The sequence below is a fragment of the Brachypodium distachyon genome, chromosome 4, assembly GCF_000005505.3.
Source record: "Brachypodium distachyon strain Bd21 chromosome 4, Brachypodium_distachyon_v3.0, whole genome shotgun sequence".
Classification (NCBI taxonomy): domain Eukaryota; kingdom Viridiplantae; phylum Streptophyta; class Magnoliopsida; order Poales; family Poaceae; genus Brachypodium; species Brachypodium distachyon.
The window spans coordinates 36,431,468-36,449,199 of NC_016134.3; the positions used below are offsets into that span (position 1 = coordinate 36,431,468).

At 45.3% G+C, this 17,732-nt stretch overlaps 1 protein-coding gene across 1 annotated transcript; it reads left to right on the forward strand.

The window, feature by feature from the left end:
• Positions 1-1,590: 1,590 nt before the first annotated feature.
• LOC100821756 (eukaryotic translation initiation factor 3 subunit C) lies at positions 1,591-6,823 on the forward strand. Its single transcript, XM_003578102.4, has 4 exons — positions 1,591-1,789; positions 2,268-2,327; positions 2,454-4,274; positions 5,605-6,823. Exons 2-4 carry the CDS (start codon positions 2,304-2,306, stop codon positions 6,565-6,567), a joined length of 2,808 nt encoding a protein of 935 aa, XP_003578150.1. The 5' UTR covers positions 1,591-1,789; positions 2,268-2,303; the 3' UTR covers positions 6,568-6,823.
• The last annotated feature ends 10,909 nt before the right edge of the window (positions 6,824-17,732 follow it).

The window sequence follows — 17,732 nt, forward strand, 5'->3', positions numbered from 1 at the left end:
TGTAGCTGAGGTTCACACTTCACGGGGCGGGGAGATCATACCACTTACTTCCTCAGTTTCCAAATGTAGGACGTGTAATTTTCGTCGACTATCAAATTTTCAAAAACTTGATCAACCTTTTAACAAAAAAAAAATCAATATCTAAGTTGCCAAATGAAGATTGTCAAATTTATTGTGAAATATATTTTTATAATATCTTAGTCTGACACTTTATGTGTCAATGCCTAGATCTGACCGTCAATAAAAATGATGCACCCTACATTTTAGAACTATTACGGAATTAGGCAGATGTAAGATAAAAGATGACGTTGAGGCACGATCGATACTTGTGAACGAGCTTCAGCCGAAGCATCAGTTGTGGTCGATGAAGTTAGGCACTACCCTACGCCATCCTGGCACTTGGTCCAGCACGGGCCCACCTCTTGCAGTTGCAGCTAACGCGTCACCCATGGCATACTGTTCTCGCATGCAGGCAGTCAATCAGGGATGCAAAGTACAATGCAAGCTACATAACCACCGTACATGTGAATAGATCTATGAGAGCAACGACTGAGCCAGCTTAGCAGTGTTGCTGAGTAGCCCTTTGTTGGCGAGAGCAGACACGATACAAATTTCATGCTGAATTGTACAGGGTGTGCTAGTGGCGCATGTGCGCGTCGCCTTCTGCCCGGCCGTGCGCATGCAGCAAACAGTTATAGTACTGGTAGCTACCTAGCTCCTCATGGACACGCAGTGGTATATATGACCCCCTGCCCATGTCCACCAGCTAGCTCATCATCTGGATCGATCGATCACACGTAAGGTAGATGCAAAAGACAGACGCCACTGCACACGCGCGCGTATACATTTTACTGGGTGTACCCTCTCCGTTTCATAATTCTTGTCCCAAATTTTCTGAAAATAGATATATTTATTTTTAAAAAACGTCTAAATACATGTAATATTTCAAAGGAGTAGTTGTTAATTATGCCTCGCTATGATGTACATGTACGTGCGGTCGCTATATATGAAATTAAAAACTTCACGGGTTCAGATGAAGTGCCGGTCAGCATGGGGCTGATCGATGCGTTCATTGCGTAATGGCACTCCGGGCCCCGCGTACGTAGTACGTATGTACATACTCTTGTCGCGCGCGCTTATTCCTCGCCGGCACGTGTCGAGCGAACTAGCAATTTGCTGGAACACCAGCGGTACACCGCACGTGTGCGTGTCCGGAAAACGACGCCACGGCCAGCTTGCCACGATGGGACCTCTCACAAGCCGTGGCCGTGGCCGGCCATCGGACGGGCGAACGCGCGCATGCCCACCCCCATACACGCACGGGCTCACGGCCACCGGCCCACCACTTTTCCAGTAACTAACTCCAACGGGCCGCTCTCAGGCGCCCGCACGCGTGTTACCGGCCGCTAGATCCAGCTAGTCCATGGGGTCGGCCGGACGTTGTGCCAAATTCGGCTTTAGAAAACGATGGGCTCTTCTAAGCTCACAGATGGTCTAGAGATTCGGTCCACGCCCGAAAGAAGCATAAGTCCAGTTTTCCAGCCCATATTACCCAAAACGCCAACCAAACTGGCCCAGCCCAGCGTGACACCAACGCAATAATAATCCTAATCCAAGCCAAACCCTTGCCTCTACTCCTCCGGTTTCCGCCTCCGCTCTGCCCGCCGTCGGCTCCTTGACGCCCCCATCCTCGCCCACCGTCAGCCCAGCCGCTCCGGCCACTCCGCCGCTCCACGCTTCCGTCTCCGCTGGATCTGGATCTCTTCCACTCCAACGCCCGCGACACAAGGCAAGTTAACCGACCTGACTGATCGATTTTTATCTCGGAGTTCACGTTGCATCCCCATCGCCCGGCGGTGACGCCGCCGCGACCTAGCGGCAGCCTCGTCGCCAGACCACCTTAGCGGCCGCCTTATCGCGACCCACCGCCCATGAGCACCTGCGACGAGTCCGTGGGCGCTTGGCCGTGTCTTTGCTTGTTTTGTCTCACGGTTTCTCAATTATGTTGAATTATGTTTGCGTTATAGGTCTCGCCATCTGCTCACACACACGAATTTACTTTATTTGCCATGCCTGTTTAACTGCCTTTGACATTGTTTCTCTGAGTTATTCATCTATCTGAGTCGATTCAATAAACATCGGTGTACTTCCCTGCCAGACTAATTTGTGTGTTGTGAGGATTGTTTATTTTTACCTTTTGACGGCTTGTGATTTAAATGTACTTTTGTATTGATTTATAATTGTTTCTCAAATTATATACTTTGCAGAGCTTGAGTCCCGTTAAAGGAAAAGAACAAGTAGCCATGGCATCTCGTTTTTGGGGACAGGTACTCATTTGTGCTGAGCCGCTGATTCCAGATTCTTTGTTGCATACTTGCAGTATTATGTACACGTTTTAGTCCTTGTCAAATGCAGTTACTTGACACTTTTATCTTTGTTCTGCCCAACATCAGGGAGACAGTGACTCTGAGGAGGAAGTGGAGGAGATTGAGTCAGAACAAGGGAGCGATAGTGAAAAATCAGAAACTGGTGATGGGGGGCGTGATGGTTCCAAGAACCGCTATTTGAACAGATATACTCAGGACAGTGATGAGTCTGATACAGATAACCCCCGTGTGATTCGCTCCTTGAAGGACAAGCGCAATGATGAGATGAAAGCTACTGCTGACCAGATGCGCAATGCCATGAAGATAAATGACTGGCTTAGCTTGCAAGAGAGTTTTGACAAGTTGAACAAACAGCTTGAGAAAGTTGTCCGTGTCAATGAATCTACCAAAATTCCAAATAGGTATATCACCACTCTTGTATTACTTGAGGACTTCCTTGCTGAGGCTCTTGCAAACAAGGAAGCCAAGAAGAAGATGAGCAGCAGCAATGCCAGGGCGCTCAATGCAGTGAAACAAAAACTTAAGAAGAACAACAAGCAGTATGAAGACCTGATCCAGAAGTGCAGAGAGAATCCGGACAGTTTTGAAGATGATATTGCAGATGAGAAGGATGTGGATGAGGACGAAGATGATAGTGGTGAAGATATTGTGGATCCTGATAAGATGGCTATGTCTGAATCAGAAGAGTCAGGGAACGAAGATGATGGGAGTGATGAAGGTGGAGCCTGGGAAAAGAAGTTAAGCAAGAAGGATAAGATTATGGACAAGCAGTTCTTGAAAGACCCGAGTGAGATTACATGGGATATTGTCGATAAAAAGCTCCGTGAGATTGTTGCTTCTAGGGGTAAGAAGGGCACTGGGAGAATTGAACGTGTGGAGCAGCTAACGTTTTTGACTCGCGTTGCAAAAACGCCGGCCCAGAAGCTTGAAATTCTTTTCCATGTGATTTCTGCCCAGTTTGACGTCAACCCAAGCTTACTTGGTCATATGCCAATCAATGTGTGGAAGAAGTGTGTTAATAATATGCTTCTTGTGCTTGATATACTGCAAAAATATCCTAATATTGTAGTAGACACCTCAGGGGAGCCTGATGAGAAGGAAACTCAGAAGGGTGCTGACTACGATGGAACAATCCATGTCACAGGTGACCTGGTTGCATTCCTGGAAAGAATTGACTCCGAGTTTTTTAAGAGTTTACAGTGCAGTGATCCATATACCAAAGATTATGTCCAGAGGCTTAGAGACGAACCCTTGTTTTTGGTGCTTGCGCAGAATGTCCAAGATTACCAGGAAAGGCTTGGGAATCTTAAGGCTGCTGCGAAGGTTGCATTGCGTCGTGTTGAACTAATCTACTACAAACCTCAAGAAGTATATGATGCAATGAGAAAATTAGCTGAGCAGACTGAGGCTAGCATGGAGGATGAAGATACTGAGGCTGGTGAGGACCATCAAGCAGCTGATGACAACAGGGGGCCAGCACCGTTTGTGGAGATTCCAGAGGTAGTACCTAGGAAGTCTACTTTCCCAGAGAGTGGCAGAGCTTTGATGGATGGATTGATGTCTCTAATTTACAAGTATGGGGACGAAAGGACCAAAGCTCGAGCAATGCTGTGTCACATATATCACTATGCAATCTCTGATGAATTTTCTGTGGCTCGTGACTTGCTCTTAATGAGTCGTTTACAAGATGCGGTTCTACATATGGACATATCAACACAGATTTTATTTAACAGGGTTATGGCCCAACTGGGCTTATGTGCTTTCAGGGCTGGTTTGATAGCTGAAGCTCATGGTTGCCTGTCCGAGTTATATTCAACTGGTAGAGTGAAAGAGTTGCTTGCACAAGGTGTACAGCAAAGCCGGTACCACGAAAAAACTCCTGAACAGGTGAACTTTCGAACCCTCAACTCACACTTCCCTTGTCCTTTATTTGAAATAGTTACATATTGGTCAGTTTGTCACCTAGGGTGTGTTTGATTCTAGCCCAACCTTGCCCTACCTAAAAATTGGTTAGCCAAAATATTGGCCAACCTTTTGCTTACCTATGAGCTGGCTTCTTTTGCAAGAAAAATGAACTAGAGTTGGCAAAGAATCATTGTCGTATACCAAAATATTGGCTACCATCCGATCAAAGACCGAGGTTTTGGTCATAACCAAAATATTGACATGGTACCTTTTGGTAACAATCCAAACATACCCCTAGTCTCGAATATAGCATATGCGTAGGAATTGAACCTTTATTGAGTTATTTCTGGTAATAGAACAACCAGTCTGTTGTAGTAGAATTTCTTTCCGTGCATGTATTAGTTAATTCATTTCTTATTTCTCCTTATTCTTTACTAATTTGCAGTTTTTCCTTACCACACAGATCTACCAGGATGGATTGTATTTATTTTGATGCCTAAAAATGCAAAAATGAAGTCTTGAAATTGCAGGAATTCATTTATAATAAGATCTCCTATAAATATTTATATTGATCACTCTTATCGATATAAAAATTAGTGTTAGGTTTTGTGTTGAGGTATCTGCTCAACGCAGGTGCAGAGAGAGCGGGTTGGGTGTTTCAAGTTTATTGTTACAGAATAGAAAAAAAAGTAGTTTTAGAATCGAAGGTTCATAATATAAAAGTATAGGCTTTTACCCTTTATATTTTGGTTTTGGAATTAATACATCATTCAAGTTCGCTAACAGAGTATCTCTTCCTTTACCCAAGAAAAGGCATTTCTATTTTCGATCCAATTCCAGAGTTTCAACAATAAATTAGGTTGCTAGCTAAGCGTCCGGTACCTAAAAGAGTGCTAAGCTAATCTGGTTCCTTCTGGTAGCAGAACTTTCGGTTTCAGGGTGGGGTGGGGTGATCAATCAAGCTTGATCACCCATTAACAAGCAATTGTAAATTCGTATTCTGTGATGGTTTGGTCATGGGGTGCTCCTGATTTTACACAAAATGACTCTGGTGTTTCATCACCTGTGCTCCGTGCCATTTTCTCCATGTTTAGCTCCTTCTGTGTTTTTTTAATCTAGATCTACTATAGGTGCTTCAAGATTATCTGCTCTGATTTTGAGTATTTTCAAGACTGATATGGGCTTCAACTCTTGGTTTTAGCTATAGGATTCAATGAAGAAAGCTGTGAGTTGTGCACAGTAGGAATAGCAAGTACACATTTTGTGCTAGTACTCATCAATGCTGACATTGTAGTTACTCTTATCCCTGCAGGAAAGACTTGAGAGGAGAAGGCAGATGCCTTACCATATGCATATAAACCTTGAACTTTTGGAAGCCACACACTTGATCTGTGCAATGCTAATTGAGGTCCCCAATATGGCTGCCAGTACTTTTGACAAACGGAGGCCTATGAGCAAAACATTCCGCAGACTTCTTGAAATGAGCGAGAGACAGACTTTTGTTGGTCCTCCAGAAACTGTGAGGGATCATGTATTGGCAGCTACAAGAGCCCTCAATAAGGGTGACTACGAGAAGGCTTTCAGTGTCATCAATTCACTTGATACCTGGAAGCTTTTGAGGAACAAGGAGCACATTCTTGAGATGCTGAAGCTTAAGATCAAGGAAGAGGCTCTCAGAACCTATCTGTTTTCTTACTCATCTTGTTACGAGTCCCTGAGCCTTGCTCAGCTCATTACTATGTTTGACCTTAGCGAGCCACAGGCTCACAGCATTGTTAGCAAGATGATGATGCATGAGGAGCTTCATGCAAGCTGGGACCAACCGACCAAGTGCATCATTTTCCATAGCGTGGATCAAACTAGGCTGCAGGGACTGCTCTTTCAGATGACGGATAGGCTCTCAGTCCTTGTGGAGAGCAACGAGAGGGCATATGAGGCTAGGACTGGCGGTGCCCTTGAGGGGGCACCACCCAGGCGAAGGAATGATGGTCAAGACTCTTCCAATTTGGGGAAGTGGCAGGAGAACTTTGTGTCATCACAAGGTCGGCGCGGTGGTGGGAGATTTGGTTACTCTGGCAGAACCGGAGGACGTGGTGGTGGCTACCAGAATGATAGGTTCCAAAATGACAGGAGTGGTCAGGGTTCCCGCGGTGGCTATGGTGGTGCTGGTAGTTCACGGTTCCAAGATGGAAGGGCTCGCACACAATCTGGTATGTCATCTCGAGGCGACGGGAGTGCACGCATGGTGAGCCTGAATAGGCCTGGTAGAGTTTAGGACTTTATACTAGACATTAGTTTGCTTGAGGCCTCCCAAGTTTCAAATCACTGGTTTCTTTAATCATCAAGAAATCTCCAGCAGTTTTGAACCGGAGTAATCGGTTTGCTATATTTTGTTGTAGCTTTTAATTTGAATCTGTCAAGAAGACTTGTCCGCTTTTTGTATCGTGGGAGTGAGGACCATGTATGCATTCATATATTTGGTTTTGACATCAACCTCGAATTATCTACTCATCATTTTGCTCCAAACATAAGTTGTCTGCCTCCGAATGTGTCTGATTTCTTTGAGAGTAGTTAGGGAACAGATTTATTCTTCATGAATTAAGTTCTATATAGTACTGTACTGTAATTGCTTTACTTAATTGTTGAAACCATCGTTTTTCTGTAATTTCTTGACTAAATTTTTCATGAAACTGGGACCTACCGTGATTGCTTTACTCAATTACTGATGCTTCTATAGTCTGCCCGTTTCTCTATACAGTTAATCTATTTGGAGAACGTTCCGTGCTTGTCTTCACAGAGAACGCCTCGCGGACTGTTCAATCTACGTCTAGTGCACCGTTCGATCCGTGCTGCCGCCGTCCAGACTTGGGGAGGAGAAGCCAGCATCTTCTCTTCTCGCCTCCACAACTCCACCACTCGCTGCTGCTTCGACCCAACACCGCGTGGGCGCGAGCAAGCCGCCGCCGCGCCTCTCTCTCTCTCCCCCCTCCCTCGCTCCCTCCCTCTCTCTCTGTACGAAGCTTCTGGGCGACGAAGAACAAGAGGAGGGAGGGAGGATTTGTGGGCGATTTCTTCCGATCGAACGTGGCTAATCTATCCCCTTGCTTTGATTTGTTTCCATGTGGATTCAGGGGCTCTAATTCCCGTTGTTTTTGTGGCCTCTTTCTCTTTTTTCAGAAGAAACATCTAGGCGGCGAAGAACTAAAGCAGTGGCTTGAGGATTTGAGGGCATTTCTTTCCATCGAAGGTGATTACTCTCTTCCCATTGCTTGATTTTTGCTTCTACGTTGATACGGCGAGTCATTCCCGTTGATTTTTCTGGGAGTTTGCGCGCATATTGCAGATGTGCTCGTGGGGGGTATTCTTAGTTGATTTTAGCACTGATTAGGCTCTACCCCTTGAATTCACTTTGTTCCAGGAGGATTCGGCGCCATGTATTTGTTGATTGTTTTGGCCCTTTTTCATGGGTTTTTAGGGTGCATTTTTTGATGTGGTAGTGCTGAAGGTGGAATATTTGGTGGATTTTGTCGATTTTGGTACATGTGTGTATGCATTTTTGTGGTGGGGGGGCGGGGGGGGGGAGGGGTGGCTTCCTTTTCATGATGTTGTAGAGATGGGTATGTGTGAGATTTCTAGTTGATTTTTGGTTGGGCAAAGGAGTTATATGGGTGTTAAATTTCATGTTAATTTGTATTTGTTGCATGGTGCATATAGGATATATCATCAGTAGTTTTCTCTTTTTGAGGAAATAATATATCATGTGTAATTGGTATCATGCTTAGTTATGTTAGTCAGGTGCTTCATTGTGCTGGAATCAGATGGGCACTGATGTGTTAAAATACATGTCACTTTGTGATATCGATTCAGTTAAGTCACAATAATTACTGTTGTAGCAAAATAAAATCCTTATATGGCCGGACCGTACATTCTACGTGGCGACGACTGAGTCAACATTTCCTAAGCGTGAGTCAAGACGCCCACGTGACGCAGTCAATCCTACGTGGCAAAGGAAGACAAGTCAACAAGTCAAGCGTCTCGTGCCATGGTCAAAGGATGGAATGAGCTAGAGTAGGGGGCAAGAAAGGTGTGGGGATGAGGCTTTTGGTCCATGGTGGACCATGGACCAACCCTCATTTTTGCCCTCATGGTGCACACAAAAGTTATAGACCAAGGAGCTAGTTTTACCATTTTACCCCTACTTTTCTCTCTCCGTCAAGGGTAGCCTTGGTCTTTTGTCATAGACCCCTAGGCTATAAATACCCCTCATGGGGACATGTACCATTCACTCTCACTTGAATAAACTCAAGGGGAGGGGGCTAGAGTGTTCCCTCTAAGGTTCGCTCTCGCGCGCCGCTCTCGACTGAAAGTCGATCGGCCCCGAGGAAACCTTTTAGGGGACTCTAGTTTCCAGAATCTCTCGCTAAAAGGTGTCTTGGGAAGATCTGCTCGGCCCAAGCCCTTGGCTAACAACCCCCTCGGAGCCTTTCTTAACATAGGATTAAGTCGCACCCGCAGGGTTGACCGAATCTATTCAAAAAATATCGGCGTGTCAACTTGTCCAAGTGTACGGTGACCTTCGCTATAAGGCCAGCGTACATGCCCTAGTTTTATACCTACAGTCGTGCCATCGAGCATTGGAACCCCTTACTCTAATTGTTGTCAAGAACAACAATAGTGGCGCCGACCGTGGGAACCCTCGCCGCAATTGAAGATTTAATGGCCGATGAAGGCTACTTCATCGGGTCCCCAACTTGCCGCGAAGTTTACATGGTTGCAAACGAAGAAAGCAAGTGCCTCGGGGCTCCTAAGGAAGAAGAAATCCTCACCAATCCGGAGGTCCCCGCAAGCATGGTCGCCACGACGGAAGTTGCGATCGCCCTTTCGCTACCAGCCGTCTCGGAACGAACCGAGGTGCTCGAAACCGTCGTAGGTGGTCCCTCGACACTCACCAACGTGGTGGCAAGGATCGGCGAGCTCCCTACGGTTGCCGCCCCCACAGGAGATACGGAACTCGGCATGCCTTGCTCGATGGGCTTCACGCCACCTTCCCTACAACCGGTAGTAACTTTGCCCTCGGAACCTACAAGAGGAAACAATGTGGCGTCAGGAGGATCCGCGTCGGAAAACCAAGGAGTTCCAGCCTACGACCCCTCCAACCCGGGATTGCCTCCGCTGGCGCTCGCCGCGATCGCCCATGGAGCTAATTGTTGTCGAGAACAACAACAATTACCAATGTATATATTGAACACGTCGCTCGTTTGATGGAGGCACTCAAGGTTGTGTTTTTTTAGTACTATATGATTCAAAGAAATACATCGAATATTATGAGCTTGTATTAATCGACACATTTAAATGAGATAACAACATTTTAGTTCCCATTTTGAATGCAACTCTTATGCACTATATGGGGTTGGTAACTTCATACACTGCGGCCTGGTAATTCTGCCCATGGATAGTTGGTAACTATATGCTCCGTGTATTGGTAAGTTCATGCACTGTATGTTGGTACTTTGTGTATCATGTAGGTTTGTACCCTGTGGGGGTAGTATTTCTCTCCCCATCTCATTGGATGCAGCTTTTGTGCAATATGTGTGGTTGGTAACTTTATGCATTACTAGTTGGTAACTGTATGCCGGTTGGTAAATTCATGCGCCTTGCATGTTGGTACCTTTTCCCTGTAAGGTTGGTAATTCTCTCCCCTCCTATTCAATTCAACTTTTTTACACTGTGTGTAGTTGGTAACCTTATGCAATGTGGTTTGTTAACTTTATCCATAACTGGTTAGTAACTACATTCGCTGTGTTTTGGTAAGTTCATGCATTGCATGTTGGTAACATTTGGGTTTGCACCCCTATGAGGGCCGGTGGCAATCCCACCCCCTCGCACGCATCAATGCAACTTTTGTGCATTTTGTGGGGTTGGTAACTTTATGCATTGTGGATTATTAACTTAATTTATCCTTAGCTGGTTGGTAACTATATGCACTATGTGTTGGTAACTTCATGAATTGTAGGTTGCTAACTTGTGTACCATGTAGGAGCAGTATTTCTCCCCTCTCATTGAATGCAACATGTTTTCTGCAGTGTGTGTGTGTCTCTATGTGTGTGTGTGTGGGGGGGTAAATTTATGCCCTATGTATTATCCTTAGATTGGTCATATATGCATTGAGTGTTGGTAATTTCATGCATTGTATGTTGGTAGCTTGTGTATACCCCTGTAGGGGTGGTAATTCTCCCTCAACCACCCGCCCCCTCTCAATGAATGCAACTAGCTTTATTTCCTTATGTGGGGTTGGTAACTTTATGCGCTATGTACCAGTAACTTTATACGTCATGGGTTGGTCACTTTATGCGTTGTGTGTTGGTAACTTTATCCATGGTTGGTAGCCTTTTGCATTATGTATTGATAAGTTTATGCATTTTATGTTGCTAACTTTTGTACCATGTAGGTTTTTTCCCTGCATTTGTTTGTTGGTAAAGATTGAGTAGGATGCGTTTTGAGTCTCCTAAATTTGAACAATGGGGAGGTTTCCTCTCAGATATTAAAGTGGGTAACTTTGTGTCGATAGATATGATGGTTTGTGTTCTAGGTAGGTAACTTCAGACAAGTTTTGGGAAGTGACCTCCATGGAGATCTGCGCCGTCATGAGGACGAGGAAGAAGCGAACGAGGACAAAGAGAACGAAAAAGAAGCAGGGGGTTGGTAATATGCGCTTTGGGCTTGAGCCAACATGCTGGCTTGGTCTGGCCCTGGGATCTACAGACTAGCTTGTACAAAAGGTTTACTGTTAGAACCAACAACTAACTACTTGTGAATAACTCTCATATTATTGGTTGATAACTTCTCAGATAACAAAAGGTGTCCAAACATCTCAAATTGAGATCTAGTTTATATAGCAGATAACTACTTATGAATGGGTATAGTAACTCATGTATCATTGCATGGTAACTTTTGAGTTCGAAAAAATATATCTTGAAACATATCCGCATAAGATCTAGTTTCGAAGTGCTCGTCGCAATGAACCCAATGGTGTAAACGGATTTTAAATCGGTAGTGTCGTTCACGGGACACAACATTTTGAACTTTGGAACATAGAAAAAGTCTCCGATGACATCAGCTTCCTTGTTTTACTTGCATGCGTGCATTGCAGATGTTCTCCCTTTTCTCACACAGCACTGGATGAAAACTAATACACATGAACTAGCGAACGCGCGTACGAAAAAAGTGTTCGGCACCTATGCTAGGTACATAACGTTTGCCATATAGTCCAGTCCATATGTTACCGGTTCATGTTACTACGTAAATAGTGGGAGTAACATAATTTGTGGTAACATATAAACCTCATTAGTTGTCTTATAAACTCATTCTATCTTGGGAAATGTAATGTGATGGTAACATGTCTATTTACCACCTCACTCTTTTTCTTCATTAATTATCATGCCATTTCACCAAAATGTCTAATTGGCATATATGTTACTACTTAAATTACTTGCACTATGACCAGCCTTACAATAACCTGTTCGTCTCAAGATTTTGGGGACAATTTACCTCAAGATTTTGGGGACAATTGCACGAGTCTCTAGGCACGAGACTAGAGTTTAGCACAGCGTTTCATCCACAGACGGATGGACAAACAGAAAGAGTGAACCAAATTCTCGAGGATATGTTAAGAGCTTGTGCTCTGGACTATGGATCTAGCTGGGATGAGAATCTACCGTATGCAGAGTTCTCATACAACAACAGTTTTCAAGCGAGTATTGGAATGGCACCATTCGAAGCTTTGTATGGTAAGAAATGTAGGACACCTTTACTATGGGATGGTGTAGGAGACCGTAGTCTATTCGGACCTGACATGATAAAAGATGCCGAAGAGAAAGTCAGACTGATTCGAGACAGGCTTAAGATAGCTTAATCCAGGCAAAAGAGTTATGCAGACTCCAAGCGAAGAGAGGTCACCTATGAGGTTGGTGACAGAGCGTATCTTAGAGTTTCCCCGATACGCGGAGTTAAGAGATTTGGGATTTAAGGAAAATTAGGCCACGCTTTATTGGACCCTACAAGGTTTTAGCACGCCAAGGAGAGGTAGCTTACAAGTTGGAATTACCGGAAGTGTGGACAAGTGTCCATGACGTATTCTACGTGTCGTAGTTGAAGAAATGTCACCCGGAAATGGCCGATACGCCACTAAGGGATACAATTCCACTTGACGAAGTTGAGATTCAAAGCGATCTCACATATGAAGAGAAACCAATCAGGATCTTGGAAACAGCTGAAAGACATACCCGTTCCAAGACCATCAAATTCTGCAAGGTTTAGTGGAATCACCACACCGAAGAAGAAGCTACGTGGGAACGCGAGGATGATCTTTGAGAAGACCACCCACACCTTTTTGCTAACCAATAGGAATCTCGAGGACGAGATTAGCCTTAAGGGGGTTAGGTCTGTAACATCCCAATTTTCAAAACCCTTCATATGCATTGCATATCATAAGCATCATGCCACTCTTGCATTTGATCACATTTGAAAACCCTAAAATTTACCTTGAGAATTCCTGTTCAAAAGTGCTTTTATTTGATTTTGGGCTTCGATCTTGCTTTCAAGCATTTGTGTTTTAACCCATGAGGGTATTGGTATAAAAAGGGATTTAATGCATATATATAGTTAACCCATAGATTTTCTTTTGAAATTATTTTGAAAATAATCTATTTTGATAGCCTAAAAGGCCCTAAAAGCCATTTCATAGACAAATGTATTTTTAAATATTTTATTTTGAGGAAAATTCTTGTTCTAGAAGTGATCATATGAAAATATGATTTTACAAATTTTGTTGCAATTTATTTGGAGTGATTTGGAACTTTGAATCATTTCTGAGGTTCAAAAACAGAAAATAGAAAAAAAGGAAAAGAAAAACCGAAGCCGAACCGGACCGGACCGACCGAACCAGACTGAACCGGACGGGACCGACCGGCCCCGTCTGAGCCGCCCTGATGCTCCCACTGCTAGGCGGGCCCCGCCATCGTCCCCTACCTCAACTACCTCCAGAGTCCACGCAGCGCACGCCCGAAAACCACCCCATGCCTCCACTCCGATTCCTCCGCGCACACGTCTCCATATCCGAAACCCCGCGCGTCACTTTGAAGCTCGCCCGATTTCCCCATACCGTTTCCCCAAACCGCTCGCCCGATTTCGCACCGGTTGGAGTTTAATTCCTCGCCGGAGTTCGTCTTGGTCGCCGCCGTTCTTCGCAATTCGCCGCCGCCCCAGTGAGTTCTTCGTCCGTCGGCCGCACTTCTCCTTCTCTCCTCTCCCATGCGCACATTTTGATGCGGACGCTTTTTATTTTGGAGCACCGCAGCGTCGAGCCGTCACCACCCCCGTCCGCCCGCCGCCGCCGTCCGCCCGCCGCTCGTCGCCCGTCCGCCTCCGACCCGACCGCCGCGCCGACTCCCCCGCCGTCCGCAGTCTCCCGCCCCGAGCTGCCCCAAGCCCGACCGCGCCGCCGGCCGCCGGCCGCCGCCGCCCGTGACCGTGCCGCCCGCGCGTCCGCACCACGTCACCCGAACCGCCCCGCTCCCGCACCGCCGCGCCGCCGCCCGACCGCCGCCATCTCCTCCGATTCCGGCGAGCTCGCGCCGCCCAGGGAAAACCCTAGCTTCCCACTAATCCCGTGACACCACGTGGCGAAGCATTTTTTTATTTATTTAATTTTTCGGCCGAATTAAAAGTGCACATTTGCAAAAAAAACCCCGAGTATTCAAACCTTCATAACTATTAAACCGCTTGTCCAAAAATTATGATCCACACCTTTCTGGAATTGTCACAACTTGTAGAATATTTTGGCACAGTCCAATTTCAATTTTGAACAACTTTGTCAGAAGCAAATTACAGAATGGTTGAATGTGGTTTAAATTTCAGACGACTTATTTCAAAATAGTTTTGAGCATGTTAGCTTACTGTAAAATTATTTAAACATGTTCTCGTCCATTAGGACCAGAGGAGAAAATTATTTTATGAATGAAATGACCCTACAAGTTTATAGCCTGCTCTATGTTTTGCAAAAACCATAAAATCTTTTAATTAAAGCCTATCCTTGCTCATGCATATTAATTACCTCTTTTATTATTGTATACTCTGTCCAAATCATTTGAAAAACTTTTCAAAATAGATGCAAAACTTGTTACATTAAAATTAACCAAGTGTGCATCATCATGGCATATGCATCATAGCATGATTTAGTATTGAATGTTGTGTTTATTGTGTGTGTGCTTTCTTTTATTTTAGATTGTATGGAGTGTAATCCCTGTTGTTGCGAAGAGTGTGATAACCACTACAACTCTGGACAAGGCAAGTTCACTTTGATCATTTTCCAAATATCCCCGTGGATTCGGGAATGGATCGTCCATGGACGTCTCTCCCATGGATTCGGGGAGCGCCTACGTTGCAAATGTGGAATGCCACCTGAGGTAACCGAGACTGGACTAGTTTCCTATTTAGCAGCTTCCAGTACAACCACAATGCTATACGGGCTCTGGCGAGACAAGAGTAAGTTGTATGAACCTAGATCCGAGGAATTGTACTGAGGTAGCCGTGTAGGGGAGCGTGATTCTCTCGTGGTTTAGGGAATTACCTCTGAAAATCTCGTAATCGATGCCGTTGCTACTCTACCCTGAGGACAGCAAGGGATTAACACGTCGGTTTCTTGTGGGGAATGTGTACAAACTCTCGAGAGCGTCGAAACTAAGTACTTAGCCATTTCTCCGGCAATGGACAATTTGAGCAACTAGATGTGGAGCTGTAAGGAAAGTCTCACTCATTCTAATTTCTTAATAAAATGAATGGTTTGAACTTGGGTTTAGGAGCATTGATGTGTCTACTCAATGTCCTTAGTTTAATAGGAGCATGGGTGTGTCTACCCCATGTCCAATAGTGATAAAATCTATTTGTTTAAAAGTTAGGATTAAATAACTAAGTTTTTATGCAAATAGCCTTGAACCCCACTTTGCCACATTATGCATATACTTGGTAGGTTCTGATATTACTCCTAGTGAATCTTGCCAATACATTCAATGTATTGACCCTAGTGGCTGCATCGTTTAATGATGCAGGAAACTCCGACAACGAGTAAGATGTACGTTCTGCTTGTTTGGGTTACGGGCCTATATTCCAACATGCTCTCACTGTGGTGTTGATGTAGCCCTTGTATCTTTCGCTTTCCGTTGCTAAACAGTTGTTTTGTTTCCAGCTAACCCATGGGGTTATGCGAGTTGTAAGTACTTTTAAATTCTGAATGATACGTTGTAATATTGAGACATTTGTTCTATGATATTATATATTGAAATTGTGTGTGCTACTGAGTCGATCCAGGGACTAGCACTAAAGCACAGAGATCGAACCCGTCGCTTCATTCTCTCACCCACATCCGCGTAAAGGAGGAGCTGCGCCTGCGCAAGCGCTGGAGACAGGAGTAGCAAGCTGCACCTTCACAGGTACTGCAACTGCAGCGCCCACCTCTAGATCCGCCCGAGGTAGCCATAGGCTCGCCCCACCGGCCCCGTCCAGCCTCCTCCGCCGCTGCCGGCCCCACCCCTGCCCCCGCCGGCTCCGTCCGCCGCTGCTGCACAGCTGCTCTGCTTCCTCGCCGACGCCGGACAGAAGAAGCAGGAACGCATGAAGCTGCAAGTCATGTACAGGGGCATCGCCGACCGGGTAATCGCAGGCCGTGGATTTGGTATTGTTTTGGTCGTGGTACCTTTATGTACCATAAAATTTTGTACTGTGAGTACCTTCATGTACCATGCGATTTTTTGAATATTTGTGGTTTCTTCTTTGTTGACTGTGATGCGGTTTTTGAGTACCATCATGTACCATGGATACACGACTAGGTACTGTTTTTGTTGTGTGATGTTTTTGAAATTGATGACGTACTTGTTAATTGTCAATTGTGACATCATGCGTATTTTTAACAAGGTACTACAAATTGACGAGATACATTGAGGTGCTTAATACTTTTGATTGTAATCGTGCTAACATGTACCCTGATGTACTTGCTATGTACTGACATGTACCCTGATGTACTTGCGATGTACTACTCATGTACATGAGGTATTTAGAAACTAACAAGGTCATGTATCATAATGTACTAAATATGAACTTAAAAACATGTCATGTACGCCTAAAAGTGGGAGAGAGCGAGAGAAGAACAAAAGTTGCCAGATGGTCATTAGACTGTTAATCTCCATTTAGTTTAAAGTGTAATAAATTAACTAAGAGAGAGAGAAAGTGAGGAAAGACAAACATGTGGCTAGGAAGGGGGATGTATGTAGTGGGGGGTGTACAGCCACCGCGTTAGCAAGGCAACCCTCTTGCTCTACAACTCCGGTCCTGGAGTGGCTATTGCATAGCTAAGTATTTCATACTCCTTCCGTCTCATAATAAGTGACTCAAATTTGCTTAAATATGAATGTATCTATGCCTAAAAAATGTCTACATACATGTAATAAAAAGTCCCTTAATATGGGACGGAGGGAGTAGAAATTCGCGGAGTAGAAAAATCGTTGATCTACAAACTCCTGTATTCACTCGACCCTGAATTTCAAAATTACCCACCAGTGCCACTCACCGGCCTATTTTCGCTTGGCTTGACCCGAGATTCTTCAGAGAGGTGACATGGCAGAGACTGAACCCTAACGTTGCCACTGCAACATCCTCGTTCGTCGCCATCTCCTCCCGGCTGTCACCTCCCAACTGTAGCGACTCAAATAGTAGATGTATCGATTCGACCAAACAATAGGGAAGGGGTATTTTCACCTAGAAAAATATGACACATGGGTCTAGATAAAAAGAGTAGCTTATAAAATAACAAGAATGGTGTTCTGTCAAGATGCAATAAAATACGTGTTATTTCATCTAAAACAAAAAAATATAGTTTAAGAGCAACTCTAGCGGTTACCGAAAAAATGTATCCGAAGAAAGACGAATTCAGTCTACCGATCTTATGTTTTTCGGTGCCAATTTAAACCGGACGGAATAGATCCAGAATAACTAATCCGTAAAAGCGAACGTTCTTCTCCCCCCGAGCTCTTCTCCTCCTGTTTCTTTTCCCCATCGAAGCCAGCGAGCTCGCTGAGCCCGTCTGCCGCTCCCCCGCCTCGGCGCTGAGCCCGTGGCGCGTCGCGGGTCCATCCTGCACCCCCCGCTCGAGCACCAGGACCCCTCGCGCGTCCTATCCACCACACGCCGCCTATCTTCTCCACCTCTGCCCGGCAGCCGTCGTGGCCTGTGCTGCCACTCCCGATCCTTCCCGGCCTCATTTCCGCGGCCTGGAGCACCGCAACGACCCCAGAAAGCCGTAGCTGCCATCGCCCGCGCCTCCGTCTGTCCCTGGCACACCCGCGACGAAGATCTCCGCTGCAAGCCCTCCTTCGCTGGCCTGCTCCAGCG